Genomic DNA, 17,404 nt, shown 5'->3' with positions numbered 1-17,404 from the left:
ATATTGACTTTGCAACAGCAGAAAGATGAATAATTGGCGCGGGAAACTCCACTCAACAACTCCTCACCGATTGCTCCCCGCCCCCTGAACAAGCCCAGCTCCACTTCTATCCTGCTGAAGTGTGTACCTCTGTTTTATTCTATTATGTTATCCCTCTATCTACTTAGCACACAACTTGTGCAATGTGCTGGATAACCCTTTAAACCTGCGCTCACCTCCATGATCTGCTATTTGGGTGGCACTGCGATGCTTCATCCCAATTGGCCATGTCAAGCAAAATCAAGCGGCCCCTTTAAGCAGAGTTGCGCACGCGTCTGCCTCATTCCATGAGCGTTTTTTCCCCCCCACTGAAATTGTGCAGCCGACGCATTTCGAGGTTATTGCAGGAGATTTAGGTAAGAAGCGCTAGTTTCTTGAGAAGAGAGCTTTTTATTTGCATTCAGTTGCTTTGATTGAAGAGTTTTTATTTTAAATATATACTTATAATTTGAAATTGCATTCAATCAGGGAAAGAGAATTTCAAGAGAAGTGCGTGAGGATAAAGTCCGCGGAAGAATATTCGTTAAAGGAGGAAGAGGAGGAGGAGGAGGAGTGTTTGCTTGCAGCGGGATTGCTGAGCGGGCGGCTGCAGCCTCGGCACGGAGAAGCCGGGCTTGGCCGAGCGAACGCGCGGTGTGATCCCCGGGACGTTCCACAGACAGGCGCGAGCTCCCCGGGCTGGAAGCTTCGCCATCCGCGTCGCAGTAGCAGCAACAGGATGGAGAACGCCTGGGTCCTCCTGACTCTAGCACTCTGCACATTTGCAAACGGAGAACTGGTAAGTCGGTGCAGAGGAAACGGTGCGTTTGCCGTTCAGTCCGCTTTGCTTTTGGGGAAACTTCCAAATGTGAAACGGGAGAGATTTGTAGGATCCGATGAAGCATGCAGTCGAACTTGTGATACTGTATAGGAGTGCGATTTTTCTTTTCAGCTGTTTCAGTTCTCTCATGTAAGGGCTTAAAAGTTCTGAATGGTCATTTAAACAGAATAGATCTTCATTTCCTATGTAACAAAATATTATAAAATGAACTGAATATAAGCTAATCCACGTAGTTTCTATGCCTGGATTGTGCTTTGTTTCTAGTTTATTTTCAGATTGTATGGGAATATATTGGAAGTTTATCTTCCCACCGCCGAGCTTGTTTACGATTGTTCACCCAAGGCTGGGTGAATTAGAACCAAACACAGGATCGGGACCGATACTGTGGAGAGTCTGGCAAAGCGCTCTGGAAAAAAATACACTTAACAAGCGGGAATGTTACACTCTTTAATCCCCCGATAGAACGGAGGGAAAAAGTAGTTTCGCCTGAGGGTGTGGAAAGGAGATTGCAGCAAGTTAATTACTCTTTTTCGCTGTGTGAAAGGATCAAGGCATAAGTTAACCTTTCTTAGGTGAACGAACCGTATAATATGCTCTAGAAGGAAGGAGAGCTGAAAAAGGACAAGTTCGGTAGAAAGTTTCTGTGCGTGTGAACGTGCAGGTGGGATATTTTAATGAAATAGCTGTGCAAGTCCTTTAGATGGCGTCTGAGCTTGTCTAGCGACTAACGCTACCATATTCACCGGTTTGTATGTAATACAGGCTTACTGTCATGTACAACTCCATAAATGTTAACTCATTGCAGTCTAGTTGCGTCAATAGTTCTCTGCATTGTGTAGAATATTATTGTTCAGTTATGCGTTTGGCTTTTTGTTTAATTAGAAGCTCACTACAAGGAAAATTGCCATTGCAGGAATTCACTACAAAACCGTTTGAAGTAAATGGAATAAATGCAGTTAATGCAGATTGAAATTAAGCTCTGAAAACATTTCTGCTCTGGCAGGACTATCATCCGGATTGGAAAAATAAAATATTTCAGTGATATTTATGTAGACATACACTTTAATGACGTAACTATTTTTGGTCTCCGTGATTTAAAAAAAAAACTTAATGGTAATTTGCCAAAGAGCGAACCTATGGGAAAGTGAATATCTAACAACCAGTCTGGCGGCTCCTAAAGTGTAATTTGTGCAGTTGGCTGTTCCAGGAACTGCATAATTCCAAAGGCCCTCAAGAGGCCAGTGCACCTTTTTCAATATTGATATCCCAGTTTTGCTCAATTACAGGAAATTGACTGTTCTGTGTTTTTTGTCTGCAACATCTTCTGAATAAGTATAGTACCTAGCTATTGCAGCATTATTATCCATTCAATTTCATCTAATCTTCTGGAGAACATATTGTGGACTTTGAAAATGTTTTGTAATGTAAGAAATAGCAGGAATAGGCTAATTGGCTTCCTGAGCCTCTTTCACTATTCCCTGTAGCTATATTAGCATCCCCAGTAGTTTCCTTGTTCTAAAAGCTAGATGACAGGTTTTTTTTAAAACATACAACTTGCAACAAAATTTGTGTAAACCTTGATCTTTCCAACATATTCAAAGTAAAGAGTACAGTGTAAAATCTAATGTTTGTAAAAATATTTTTCTTTGAAAGTTAGCTGAAGAAAAATATATTAATTGCAGGAAAATTTGCACAAGAATTTAATAAACTTTCCACTCCTAGGAAATTTACTACTCATTTGATATTTTAAGATAAATATCTCAAGAAATGTAAATGTATAAAAATAGTTTAAAGTTGCACTTCTGTTTCAGATGAAGTAAATATATTTGTTTTGACTTGTGAATGTAGTCCCCAGTGGAGCACTGCAGTAGTTTTATTAAGCAATAAAAACATGGGAAAAAACTGTTCATAAAAAAAAATTCTGATTAACATCAGTGACCACCAGAAATTGTTCAAATTACAAATCATTTATCTGTGTTAAAATAGGTCAGAGAACCTGTCTTGAATACTGTTAGCACTCAATATATAGTTGTTTATACCACACTTTTTTGGCAGAATCTTTAATAGAATTGAGTAAAATTTTCTTGCTGTTTTTATATAGAATGGTTGTGGCAGCTTTTCTGAATTGTGTTGTGTATATGTTTGTATCGCTGTGATAGTTTTAGTGGAATGCTTGCATATGTCTTTAGTACTTCAGCTGAATCAATAACCCTGTTTAGTTTCTGAAGAATCAATTTATATAATTAGAACATGGAAGGGGGAAGGCATGCTTCTTATTCAAAGCCCATCACCTAGGAAGACCTGGATTAAACAGATGGTGATTAAGCCTGGTATGGACCATCAAGAGCATGGAGGTAACTGGCCTGAGGCAAGCTGCATAGATCATTCCACACATCTGAAAATGGATGCATCACATGTAGCTGATCAGGAAATTCTGAGACTTGTGATGACAACAGCTGGAATAGATGATCCAGAGACCAGATATGAAAACATTGCACATATGACTAGGTTTTGATACTTATCATCATTGGGTTGCAAAAAGACAAGTAATTGCTGTTGAAGCTCTGCATTTATAACTGGAACTACCATTTGATGGGGTGTGATGTGTGCCACTGGACATGTGCTTCTTGTGTTGCTCATATGCCACTTGTTAGGAGTTCTTCATGCCTGCTGTTACATAGTGAAGGCCAAAATCCTCACTTGCCAATTGTTTGGTCATCTAGTGACTATTGGTAAGTGAGCTCCTTGGGGTCTAGATGGCTCCAAGGTGGCATACCTGGCAGTGAGACTTTGGAATCAAGTCAATTCTTTTTTGTGGCAGACTCTGTAGTCTTATACCTGAACTAAGCCGATCCTCTATCCCAAGGCACTGATCAACTGGTCTGATGCAATAGTGGAACATGGAACAGCATAGTGGGGAGCAGGATTTTTCCTGCCTGGATGTCCCAAGGTTGGCCTCGCAGGACAAACAGTACAAATTGTTTCGAACTAAGTTCATTAACCTCAGCAGTACTGGTTCCCAAAGACTCAGCTTTGCCAATCTCTGCCTAGGCTTTCTGGACTTGGGTATGTGGGATGTCTCTCTCTCTCCAGGAACACTGTGCATTCAGTATTAGGCAAATGGAAACTTTATGATGAGTGTAGATTTATTGATTTTTATTAACTTCTTGGTTTACGTGCAAGACTCCAAATCAAATACCATGTTTTGTCTGCTGGCAAGAAATTCAAATTTTTTTGGGGGGGGTGGGAGGGGGAGTTTTGTATAAGATCTGTTTGTTTTGGGGGTGTGAGGGAGGAGTGTAAATTACACATCTTAATGGTGTAATGCTTGAAGCTGGTGATGTGAATTCTCAAGATCCACTGATCGTTTTAATGAACTTATTGGAGCATTTCATGCACTTACCCAGGAGATAGATTGAAGTACTGGCTTTTTTAGATAATTTGCATTAAATCGTGTATGCTTGTTTGGAATAACATTGTACATGTAGCTTTTTAAAATTGCAATTTTCACATTTCCTTCCTCTCCCCTTTTTTCTACTTTAATTTTGGTGTTTTTTTTTCCTTCATGGCTATCTGTCCACCTTTTTTGTTTTATTAAGAAAGCAAAGTTAAGTGAAGATCCATAATGCAGGACACCTGCAGAGTTGATGAGCGAACGAGAATTGTAGCATGTTACTACACAAACTGGCCGGTCAGCATTGGCTTGGATATCTGCCAACCCTTTCTCTTTCAAGCAATCAGAATCATAGAATTTTACAGCACACAAGGAAATCATTTTCAGCTACTATGTCTTGGTTTTCAGAAAAGCCTATCTGCTGAGACCCTTTTCTCCCTTTTTAAAAAAAAAATGTTTTATGTTTTTTGAGTATTGCTGAAAATAGAGATATTTTGTCGAAGCTTCTGTCTTGCACTCATCAGGACAATTTGCAAGAATACCAATATAGGGGAAAGCAACTCATTTATTCAGAGTGTGCTGATTTAGTAGATGCATTCTCTATGGAAATGCCTCTACCAATCAATCCGCACTCTTCATACAGTATAAATTAGTTGCTTTTCCTTACATTTGTTTTGTTTTCTTGCGAATTGTCCTGATGAGTGCAAGACAAAAACTTTGACAAAATATCTCTATTTTCAGCAATACTCAAGTTCTGTACTATCAAACGACTATATTCTGTTCTAACAAACTTCTACATAATTTAAAATCTGTAACTTCTCCATTCTTTTGATAAGCATAAATTTACTGTTAAAATTTCAGAATCTACAACTTGTCTAATTTTACTTGTTTTTGTGAATGCTGCTTCAAAAGATTTTGTACCCTCTTGTTAACATTGTGTCAACGAATGGGAAATCTTGGTTCACCCCTCAACCGTGGCAGTTCCAGTGCAAAGCACCCAAGTTTTCATCTGTTTTATAACTGTAATCCATCATCCCTGCTAACACCCTAGTAAATTATATATTGCAATCTTTTTTTCCATTGCTTATACCACTAAAATTTAGTGCATAGGCACAGAAAGTAATCAGATAGGTTAATGGAATGTTGGCTTTTATCTCAAGGGGGTTGGAATTCAAAAGTGATGAAGTGTTGCTTCAATGGAGCACAGTCTTGGTCAGACCCCATCTGAGGTACTGAGAGTTTTGAGCATCGAACCTAAGCAATCATGTATATTGACTTTGGAAGGTGTCTTATGCGTACCAACAATTGAAGGGTTGAATTATAAGGACAGGCTATGTGAAATTGATTTAAGTATAGAAAGTTGAAAAGTGATTGTAATCCTGGTGTTTATAGAGGGATTTGGTAGGGTAGATGCCTTTAGAGGGAAAGTCCACTCAAAAGGGCATAATCTTGAAAATTAGAGTTGGGCCATTTTAAGAATGAAATCAAGAAGCCTGTTTTCACCAAAGGGTAGTAAAAATCTGGATCTTCATTGAAAAGCTTGGATGTTGAATCAGTTGAAATTTTCAAGACTGAAATCGGACTTTTTTTTTTTGAATAAGGGTGTCCAGGTAGATGGAATTGTAAAGATCAGCCATAATCTAATTGGCACAAAAGGCATAATGGCTGTAATGGTGCACCCAAAATGGTACATATTATTCTCAACCCTCCACTGTTTGGAGTCATACCTAGTGCAAAGAAAGATAGTTGTGGTTGTTGGGGGTCAGTCATCTGAACTCTAGAACATCACTGTAGGAGTTCCTCAGGGTAGTGTCCTAGGCCCAACCATCTTCAGCTGCTTCATCAATGACCTTCCTTCATCAATGACCTTCCTTCAATCATAAGGTCAGAAGTGGGGATGTTCGCTGATGATTGCACAATGTTCAGCACTATTCGTGACTCCTCAGATACTGAAGCAGTCCGTGTAGAAATACAGCAAGATTTGGACAATATCCAGGCTTGGGCTGATAAGTGGCAAGTAACATCCACACTACGCAAGTGCCGGGCAATGACCATCTCCAACAAGCGAGATTCTAGCCATCTCCCCTTGACGTTCAATGGCATTACGATTGCTGAATCCCCCACTATCAACATCCTACGGGCTACCGTTGACCGGAAACTGAACTGGAGTAGCCATATAAATACTGTGGCGGCAAGACCAGGTCAGAAGCTAGGAACCTTGCAACGAGTAACTCGCCTCCTGACTCCACAAAGCCTGTCCACCATCTACAAGGCACAAGTCAGGAGTGTGATGGAATACTCTCCACTTGCCTGGATGGGCAACACTCAAGAAGCTCGACACCATCCAGGACAAAGCAGCCCGCTTGATTGGCACCCCATCTACAAACATTCACTCCCTCCACCACCGACGCACAGTGGCAGCTATGTACCATCTACAAGATGCACTGCAGCAATGCACCAAGGCTCCTTAGACAGCACCTTCCAAACCCAGGACCTCTACCAACTAGCAGGACAAGGGCAGCAAATGCATGGGAACACCACCACCTGCAGGTTCCCCTCCAAGTCTCAACATTGCTGACAGAACTATATCACTGTTCCTTCACTGTCGCTGGGTCAAAATCCTGGAACACTTCCTAACAGCACTGTGGGTGTACCTACGCCACATGGACTGCAGGGGTTCAAGAAAGCAGTTCACCACCTTCTTGAGGGCAATTGATGGGCAGTAAATGCTGGCCTAGCCAGCAACGTCCACATCCCATGAATGAATTTAAAAAAAGCCTACCTAAAGGTTCTATATAAGGTAACATTATCCTTGTATTCTGTCATTGGACTTAAGGGGTTGGAATTTGTTCCCTGCTTGAGGTTCCACAGTGCAGTTTGGGGGGGGCCTGAAAATCCGAGCGGCCATGGCCGCCACGGAACCCAACTCCTGGATTGTCAGACCCGATCTTCCCAGCGGCGGGGAAGCTTCCTGGCAGCCCCTCCACCACTCTGCGACGGGACCTGACTTAGCATATTTTAAATAACCACACTTGCATGAATTAAAATACAAACCGCAGCGATCTTGCCTTCAGTTTCCGATTCTCAACGTGGCGAGCTGCACGCACACCTTTGCTTTCCTGTCCAGGGAAAGCTGGCACCACAGAGGTGAGAAAGGGGTGAACTCCCCACTCATGGATGGGAAGGGGTGATTTCTGTGTTTTATGGTGTACTGTTTACAGGGCTGGCAGCCTTTTGAAAAATGGTGCCAGCACCTGCTCCTTCAAGTGACACAGTGAAAGGCGTTGCTGAGGTAGCCCCTGCCACATGATTTGGGGCAGGTGGAGGCAAGCACCAAGAATATGTAAAATGGCAGCCTGCATCATTGCGGCAGCACAGATTCTGTGGGAGACAAAAAATTCTGTATTCTTCCAAAATAAATTTTCTTTATTTTAAGCTGCACATACCAAACATCTGTCCGTCCTGCATTCTTTTTGTCGACATCACAATTTGCCTTGCAACCCATTTGGTGACTTTGGAAATCTCCATTTATGTTCCTTTGATTTGCCCAGTGTAGTTGGGCTGGATTTTATTCTTTCCCCAGGCATCAGGTTCCATGGTGGGGGTTGGGTAGGGGGGCCTGAAGATGGTTGCAGCTGAATCTCACCACGGACCTCGATCCTCTCATTTGCAGCAAGGCTCTGTGTCGGCCCCTCTGCCGCTGGGCGACTGGGCCACAATTTAAATATTCAAATGAATAAAATAGTTATATTTTTAAATGGACTTGTGATCTTGTAGGAGCGACACATTCTTTGGTGTGGTGGCTGGCACTCCTGCAGGAACGCAGCACCACGTGAGGGGGGAGGAAGTAAGTGTCAGTGCAGGAGGGGGGAGATGGGGTCACATATACGTAATGGGTGTAGGCGATGGTGGGAAGGGTTGAACCTTAGCTTGGGGGGTGGGCAAGGTTTGATGTAAAAAGTAATTTTTTTTGGGGGGCGGGGGGAATGGGCAAATAGTTATTGTAATTGTTATTGGGGGAGGGTGGGAAATGGGCATTAGAAATTTATTTAACTTTTTGTGGGGTAGGACTTTAAGAATTTAAATTGGGTGGTAGGGCTGGCTGCCCTTTAAAAATGGTGCCGGTGCCTGTGCACAGGCAGCTGACAGCCATTGCCGGGATGGATGATCTTGGGGGGTGGGGGAGGGATGTGGACCGCCCCGGCTGTTTAAATGTGCCGCTGCCTTTGAGATTGAGTCAGTTCCCTTTTTTGAGCTTATCCTCCAAGATCGGCAGCGATCTCTTAAAATTCAGCCCATTGTGTGTATAAGAGTGGCTTCAACCTGGACCCTTTTCGCACACCACTCGAAGTTTTTTTTTTTCTCTATCTGCTCTCCAAACAGCTCTCCATGTGGTCACATTCCCCTTGATTCCACGTACTGTTATCTTACCATAAATATCTTTGTTTTTGGAACCTTCACAAAAGCTTTTTGAAAATCCACATAAACCACATGGATTGTTTTTTTTCTTTATCTCCTGTTATTTCAAAATTCTATAAAGTTGGTCAAGCATGATCTACCCTTTGAAGATCTGTGCTGACTAGCTCTGAATAACTCCTGTTTCCCTCCGTGCTTAGCTGTGCCATCTGGTAGTTTAGTAACTACTGAAGTAAAACTAAATTGTGTATAATTTTTAAGGTTTAAACACTTATTTTGAAGGGTATTGTCAAGTTTGCCACCCTCTGGGTCTCTTGACAAATTTTCTTCATTTTAAAAATTATAGTCTGAGCCACTGCTCTCTTCCTTAGATACTTTCAGGATCCTTGAATGTTGACCTTTGGTCCTTTGTGATTTGGCTTTCCAAAGTTTGAGTAAATTCTATTCCCCAATAATATCACACCCACCTCTGATGACTGGCTCAAAGATGAAACAAAGCTAATTTGTGGATGCGAATTAAAATATGAAAAAAATTTTCCAGAGTAAATAATGATACAAAATCATTTTATTTTAATAAATGAAATAACTGATCCAGTGCCTTTTGAAAAGACAAACCACTGGACTGTCAGTACTTGTTCTCCAGTGGGTAAATTTACACGTGATAATTCAGTTCTGTTTTTTTAACAAGTTTTTTGTTTCTATGTCTTTGAGAATTTGAAATACTGTTTGTCTCTAGTTTGCAACCTGTTTCACCAACATGAAATAGCAATACTTAGTGTTACAGCCGCATTGATTTTTGCTTTGACTAAAGTACTTGAAGTGTTCTTGTGCAATCGTAAGTCTTGAGGTGGTCTGAAGTATTTGCTTGATGTTTTTGAAACCTCTGAACAAGTTTTTGTGCATGCATGTAAAGGTTACTGCAGTTAGATGCAGTAGTTGTCACAATTCAGGCTTTCTCAACACTCGAGGGAATGGAACCTGCTGTCTTTACCCAGTCTGCTCTTTGAAGGTAGTTTCCTTAAGCGGACAGTCTCCTATGAAGCAAGTTTTGCACCCTTGTATTTGCTATTTCTGAGATGGCATATCGAGGATTAACAATGATCCTTTTATTAGAACATCACTGGAGGCTATGGAATGTGCTCACTGTACTCTTTTTACTCCCTGTGAAAGGTTGAAAACATCACACTGTCAAATCAAAACAGAATAAAACTAGTAGATTTATTTGCTGATGGAATTAATACATGGCAAGATACATTAATAGTAGAGTTTAAAGTAATAGACTAAAGGATTAAAATATCCTTTAGTGAATAGCCTGATAAGTGATCAGCTTCTTGGATGGAAGTCTTACAACTGCATTATGAAAGCCAATCAATGTGCATGACATGAATTTCTGTTTGGGTTTTGTCCCATGGACACCTTTTTTGAAGTTAACACTGCCTTTGAAGTCCACAGCAATCTGAGTGCGCAACAGTTCTTTCACCTTATGGGGAATGGTACTACTGTCAGGCTATTACAGTCTGTGCAAACATCTCCCTTCAATGGTTCAGCCATCAAAGTAATTGAATTTGACTATCTCCCTGCTCTCTTAATCCAAACGTATTAATGTTTCATAATGGGGATTAAAAAAATTTTGACTTGTTTCTAGAAGTATTCATAATGAAGCATATTCGTCCAAGATCAGCAGTTCCCACTGCGATGGTCTGATTATGCAGTTAGTCATCCTTTTATAGCAGAAACAGTAAGCTTCCTTTTATAGTTACTATTCCTGAAGTCAGTGTTTTTAGTAGCATTTACCCTGCCTATCTAAAGTCGTATCGAAATCCATTAATTGTCTCAGCAACTACAAGTGAGCTTAGTGTTCATTAAGCAGAAATGTATTCTGTTTCACTGCAAAACAGTTCTGTTAGCTTTGCAACGTAAATTAATGTGGAGGGAAATTAATCCAGTTGGTTTTATTAATTGCTTAAATTCATTTTAGCTGTGCTACTTTTTATCACATACAGAAGGAAATTACTGTGGATGTGGGAAGTACTCATCAGGTCAGGCAGCATCTGTAGAGAGAAGAAGAAAAGTTAGCATTTCAGACCTGTAACCTTTTCAGTTTTAACTCCGTACTTCCAGCATTTTCTGTTTTTGTTGTTGCATTTATTTGTTTTATTCTCGGGGTTTGGAATCTGCTGGCGAGACATTCATTTATTGCCCATTCTTGGTTGCCCTGAGAAGGTGTAGGTAGGGTTTTCTTCTTGAATCACTGCAGTAGTTGTTGATGCAACTGAGTGACTTGCTGGGCCACTTCAGCCCCAACAGCTTGCTGTGGGACTAGTCACCTACAGGCAAGAACAAGAAACAATAGTGGGTTTCCTTCCCTTAAGGACATTAATGAATTAGTTGGGTTTTTATGATCTGGTAGTTTCCTGGTCACTTTTACTGTCATTTTTTGTTTTCTAGATTTTTTTTTTTTTAAACTGAATTAAAATTCTCGAATTGTCCTAGTGGAATTTAAACTTCTTCTCTGCATTATTATCCAGACCTCTGGATTTCTAGTCCAGTAATGTAACCACAACTGGTATTTATCAGAAGAAACTTTTAAGTATGCAGGTTGTAACAACCTGTCTCTGATCTGCCTCTTGCTTTTAATACTATGAACAGTCTCTCACTTGCCTACACTTAATTTGATTTAGGGTAGTTTGATTTGCAAATGTATCTGCATATAACTGTCCTGTAAACCTCAAGTATTTTTGCTACTGCATATCTTTATCATTACTGTATCTCCAGCTTGGGTGTTACTAAGCAAGTTGGTGATTTAATTATAGTTCTTTTATAATCATTGATCAGTTTATGGGATTAAATAAGTCATAATGTTTTGGGATGTAAAGAGGACTGATAAGTTGAAAATAAAGCATGCAACGCCCATCAATCAGTCTTTCACAAACCAAAGTATCACCTGACCAATTTAATGTTCTGAGGGGAAAGTTCCTTGATGTCAAAGCATTTGCAACCCCAAAATATCTAATTGACCTTGGCCAGTGGTTTTCCACATATAATATTCCATTAGTCTCTGCAGTTCAGTAATCATGGGATAATATTTATCTTCTAAGCTTTGTTTCACATGCCAGAATGCATTTTGGAAATTTAGGCTAATTTCTTTCCCATGGTGGTTTTTTTTTTTGGTCTGAGTGTTTTTATTTAATTTTCAATTATATATACCATGGAATACTTAGTCGTCATTATGTACTTAATTGCTAGAAATTTGACTATCCAAGTTTGGGAGTTTCTCCCATTAATAAATTCCTTTGCTTTTTTTCTGTAAAAGCTGTTCTAGACATCTGCTACTATTGGGTGAAGAGAATTTTTTCCGAATGCCACTTTTGCTTGAATTCCTGTTTAGCACTGTTCTTGTACCTTCCAGTTCTATGTTTACAATCCAAATATCCACAGTAAGTGACTTCGGTCCAGTCACTGAGCTGGAGGCCGAGCTGCAGACTGAAACATCCGGGAGCGGGAATGTTGCTTGGACGCTATATTCCAGGAGGCAGTCACACCCCTTAGGATAGGGTTGTCTGATTTGGTTCATGGTCAGGGACAGGAGGGTGTGACGGTGAATGAGGCAGGTATGGAGATCGAGAAGGTAGAAATGGAGGAGTGTCAACCCTTGCAATTGTCCAATAGGTTTGAGGTTCTTTCAGCTTGTATGGATGAGAGTGAAGGCTGCAGGGTGGATGAGCGAACTGAACATGGCACCGTGGTACAGGAAGCCATTCAAGCAAGGGGAGTTAATAGGAATGTAGTGGTAGTAGCAAATAGTATAGTCAGGGGATAGACACAGTTCTCTGCAGCTGAGAGCAAGAGTCCAGAGGCTGTGTTGCCTGCCCGGTGCCAGGGGTTGGAATATCTACTTGGGGTTGGAGAGGAACTTGTGGGAGGGGGAGGATCTAGTTGTTATGGTCCATGTAGCTACCGGTGACATAGGTAGGACTAGGAAAGAGGTTCTGCGTAGAGAGTATGAGCAACTAGGGGCTAAAATAAAAGGCAGAACCTGAGCCACAAGCAAATTGGAGTAGGGTAAATAAGATTAGAAAGTTAAATGCCTGGTTCAAAGATGGGTGTGGGAGAAAAGGGTTTTGATTGATGGGACACTGGCACCAGTACTGGGGAAAGTGGGAGCTGTAGTGCTGGGGCGGTCTTCACCTGAACTGTGCTGGGACTAGTGTTCTGGCGAGTCATAAGTAGGGCAGTAGAGAGGGCTTTAAACTAAATAGTGGGAGGGTGAGGGATCAAGTCAGGGAAGATATATGATTAAAGCGAGGACAAGGAAAGAGTGCAAGGTAGCCATAAGGGAATTGATAATTTGTGTGTGGTAGGAAGGGACCGAGCATACCAGCTTAAGAGTACACCAGCAGATAAGGCTATAGGTTGTGAAAAATTAAAGGCACTCTGAGTGCACGCAGCATTCGCAACAAGGTAGATGAATTGATAGTACAAATGGAAATAAACAAGTATAATTGCCGTTTGTATTGGACATTTAGGACTGATAGGTACAAAGGAAAAGGGGGTGGGGTAGCTTTGTTAAAGGATGCGATCAGTACATTAGTGAGAGAGGATCTTACCTTGAACGATCGAGATGTAGAATCAGTGGGTGTTACTTTAAAAAAAACAAGCAAGGGGCAGCAAACGTTGCTAGGATTTGTTTAAAAGGTCACCAAACAGTAGTGATGTAGGGCATGGTATAAATCAGGAAATGAGAGGTGCATGTAACAAGAGTAGTGCAGTAATCGTGCGAGACTTCAATCTACATATAGACTGGGTAAACCTAATTAGCAGTAATGCTGTGGACAAATTCTTGGAATGTATGAGATGGTTTTCTAGAACAGTATGTTGAGGAACCAACTATTTTAGATCTAGCATTGTGCAATGAGAAAGGGCTAATTAATCTCAAAGGAGCCTCTAGGGAAGAGTGACCATAATAGAATTTTACATTATATTTGAAAGTGATATAGTTCAATCTGAAACTAGGGTCTTAAATCTAAACAAAATAAACTGTCGGTATGAGGGGCAAATTGTCTGTGGTAGACTGGGAACTACATTTATGTCAGCAGACTGGCAATGGCTAGCATTTAAAGAATTTAATACATGACTTGTGACAAATTTACACTCCTTTTTTTGAGGCACAAAAATCCAGCAGGAAAGGTGATCCAACCATGGCTAATAAGAGAAGTTAAAGATTGTATTGGATCAAAGGAGGAGGCTTATAAAGTTGCCAAAAAACAAGTGAGCCTGAGGATTGGGAGCATTTTAGAATTCAGCAAAGGAGGACCAAGAAATTGAAAGAAAATAGAATATAAAAGTGAACTAACAAGGAACATGAAAACAGACTGTGTAAAAGCTTCTATAGGTATGTGAAAAAGGAAAAGATCAGCAGAGACAAATGTGGGCCCACTACAGGCAGAGACAAGAGAATCTATAATGTGGAATAAGGAAATGGCAGAGAAATACTTCCTCTTCACTGAGGAAGATGTGCAAAAACCTCCCAGAAATATACGAGAATGAGGAACTGAAAGAAATTAGTATGTTAAAGTAGTACTAGAGAAATTAATGGGACTGAAAGTTGATCCCCTGAACCTGATGATCTACATCCCAGAGTGTTTAAAGAAGTGGCTGTAGAGGTAGTGGATGCATTGGTGATGGTCTTAAAATTTTCTATAGATTGAGTAGTTCCTGCAAATTGGAAGGTAGCAAATGTCACCCCACTCCTTTTAAGAAAGGAGGTGAAAGAGAACACTGGGAACTACAGACCTGTTAGCCTGACATCCGTAGTAGGGAAAATGCTAGAATATATTATAAAGGTTGCTTTAATGGGACACTTTAAATATAAATAAATATAATTTGGGCAGAGTCAACATGGATTTATGAAAGGGAAATCATGTTTGACAAACCTGTTGAAGTTTTTTGAGGATGTAACTAGCAGAGTAGATAAGGGGGAACCAGTGGATGTGGTTGATTTTTCAGAAGGCATTTGCAAAGGTCTCATGCAGGAGGTTAGAAATCAAAATTAGAGCACAGGATTGGAGGCAATATACTGGCATGGATTGAGAATTGGTTAACAGACGAAAAGCAGAGAGTAGGAATAAACGGGTCATTCTCCAGTTGGCAGGCTGTGACTAGTGGAGTACTGTAAGGATCATTGCTTGGACCCCAGCTATTCACAATCTATATCGATGATTTGGATATGGGGACCAAATGTAATATTTCCAAGTTGGTTGCTGACGCAAAACTAGGTGGGAATGTGAGGAGGATGCAAAGAGGCTTCAAGGGGGTTTAGTCAGGCTGTGAGGTAGGCAAGAACATGGCAGATGGGATACAATGTAGAAAAATGTGAAGTTATCCACTTTGGTAGGAAAAACAGAAATGCAGAATATTTCTTAGATTGGGAAGTGTTGATGTCCAAAGGGACCTGGGTGTCCCCCAAGTCACTGAAAGCTAACATGCAGGTGCAGCAAGCAATTAGGAATGGAAATGGTATGTTGGCCTTTATTGCAAGAGGATTTGAGTACAGGAGTAAAGAAGTCTTGCTGCAATTGTATAGAGCCTTGGTGAGACAGCACCTGGAGTATCGTGTACAGTTTTTGTCTCCTTACCTAAAAGATGAATATACTTGCCATAGAGGGAGTGCAATGCAGGTTCACCAGACTAATCCCTGGGATTGTCCTATGAGGAGAGATTGAGGTGACTGGACCTGTATTCTCTGGAGTTTAGAAAGTGATCTCATTCAAACATACAAAATTCTTACAGGGCTCAACAGGGTAGATGCAGGAAGGATGTTTCCCCTGGCTGAGGGGGTCTCGAACCAGGGGACACAGTCTTAGAATAAGAGGCCCATTTAGGACTTGAGGTGAGGAGGAATCTCTTCACTCCGAGGGTGATGAATCTTTTGGAATTCTCTACCCTGGGGGGCTGTGGAGGCTCAGTCATTGAGTATATTCAAGACAGATTGATAGATTTCTAGATATTAAAGGTATAAAGAGATATAGGGATAGTGCAGGAAAATAGCATTGAAGTAAAAGATCAGCCATGATCTAGCTGAAAGATGGAGCAGGCTCGAGAGGCCAACTAGCCTCTTACTTCCTGTGATCAGAGTAAAAACAATACCTTTTATTACCGATCTGGAACTGGGAGCCGTCTAAATCTGGCCAATGTGTACATAATCAGTGCCTGTCGGTATTTATGTAAACCTGGATTTCAGTTTTCAGTTCAGAGATAATTCTGCTAATGGAAACTAACTAATTTAGCTGGGTGCTAAGTGTTTGGGTGGAGGAAAAGGCACATCTGAACTGTGACTGACTGAACAGGTTTTTGTCGAATTGAAGTAAATCTTTGTTCATGGTCTTGTTAATAATTTCTTTACCCTGCTTCCACCCCCCCCCCCCCCACCCGCCTTCCAACCCCAACAGAAGGAAATGCTTGGAAATCATTAAATATTTTCAGTTCCTTGACCATCCTCAATTAGTGACCTTTTTGGGATTGGGAAATTTACTTTTAAAAATGGCTCTTTGGTGCCCTACTATAATTGTGGGAAAATTGCACTGATGCAGTCATACAATTCCAAGTCATTGTTGATCAGTGGTTTCAGAAAATAGCTTGCAGATGTGCAAGTGACCTTGCATATGCTTGTCTCAGTTTTTTTTTCTTTTAACTCTTTGTTGTACTACAGAAAAGTGCATTGAATACTACCTTGATGTGGAAGGTTCACAAAGGACTTCTCTCAAGGAGCACTCGTGCCAAAACAAACGGGAAGCCCATTGTTGCTGGAACAGACAGAGCTCTGCTGGTTTTCTCATGAGGTGGAGTGCTTTACTGTCATGAGACATGATCGTATTAACTAGATCATGATGACTGCCGAAGGAGTGACTATATACCATCTCAAAATCCAGCCTAGTTTGGAAGCTTGTATTCAGGAAAAGAGATATCTATGACAGTATTTCTTCAGTTTAAGAAGGAAAGACCATTTATATAGCATCTTTTACAACTTCAGGACGTCCCAAAACTACTACTACTTTGGCCTCCTTATCTCGAGAGACAATGGGTAAGCGCCTGGAGGTGGTCAATGGTGTGTGGAGCAGCGCCTGGAGTGGCTATAAAGGCCAATTCTAGAGTGACAGGCTCTTCCACAGGTGCTGCAGAAAAATTTGTTTGTCGGGGCTGTTACACAGTTGGCTCTCCCCTTGCGCTTCTGTCTTTTTTTCCTGCCAACTGCTAAGTCTCTTCGACTCGCCACATTTTAGCCCTGCCTTTATGGCTGCCTGCCAGCTCTGGCGAACGCTGGCAACTGACTCCCACGACTTGTGATCAATGTTACAGGACTTCATGTCGCGTTTGCAGACGTCTTTAAAACGGAGACATGGACGGCCGGTGGGTATGATACCAGTGGCGAGCTCTCTGTACAATGTGTCTTTGGGGATCCTGCCATCTTCCATGCGGCTCACGTGGTCAAGCCATCTCAAGCGCAGCTGACTCAGTAGTGTGTATAAGCTGGGGATGTTGGCCGTCTCGAGGACTTCTGTGTTGGAGATACAGTCCTGCTACCTGATGCGAAGTATTCTCCGGAGGCAGCGAAGATGGAATGAATTGAGACGTCGCTCTTGGTTGACATACGTTGTCCAGGCCTTGCTGCCATAGAGCAAGGTACTGAGGACACAGGCTTGATCCACTCGGACTTTTGTGTTCCGTGTCAGTGCGCC

General features: G+C 41.3%; 1 protein-coding gene across 2 annotated transcripts in view; it reads left to right on the top strand.

The window, feature by feature from the left end:
- Positions 1 to 289: 289 nt before the first annotated feature.
- sdc2 (syndecan 2) overlaps positions 290 to 17,404 on the top strand; it is a 135,624-nt gene continuing 118,509 nt past the window's right edge. Inside the window, exons 1-2 of one of the 2 annotated variants that reach the window (XM_068031548.1) lie at positions 290 to 395; positions 508 to 817. In XM_068031548.1, coding sequence (XP_067887649.1) covers positions 758 to 817 — 60 coding nt within the window. In that variant the 5' untranslated portion in view covers positions 290 to 395; positions 508 to 757. The remainder of the gene's footprint in view (positions 396 to 507; positions 818 to 17,404) is intronic. The other variant, XM_068031549.1, reaches the window with a different exon arrangement.

This window comes from Heterodontus francisci, chromosome 5, assembly GCF_036365525.1.
Source record: "Heterodontus francisci isolate sHetFra1 chromosome 5, sHetFra1.hap1, whole genome shotgun sequence".
Classification (NCBI taxonomy): Eukaryota; Metazoa; Chordata; class Chondrichthyes; order Heterodontiformes; family Heterodontidae; genus Heterodontus; species Heterodontus francisci.
Note: the sequence above shows the minus strand (reverse complement) of the source record. Positions and strands in the feature narration are given on the sequence as shown.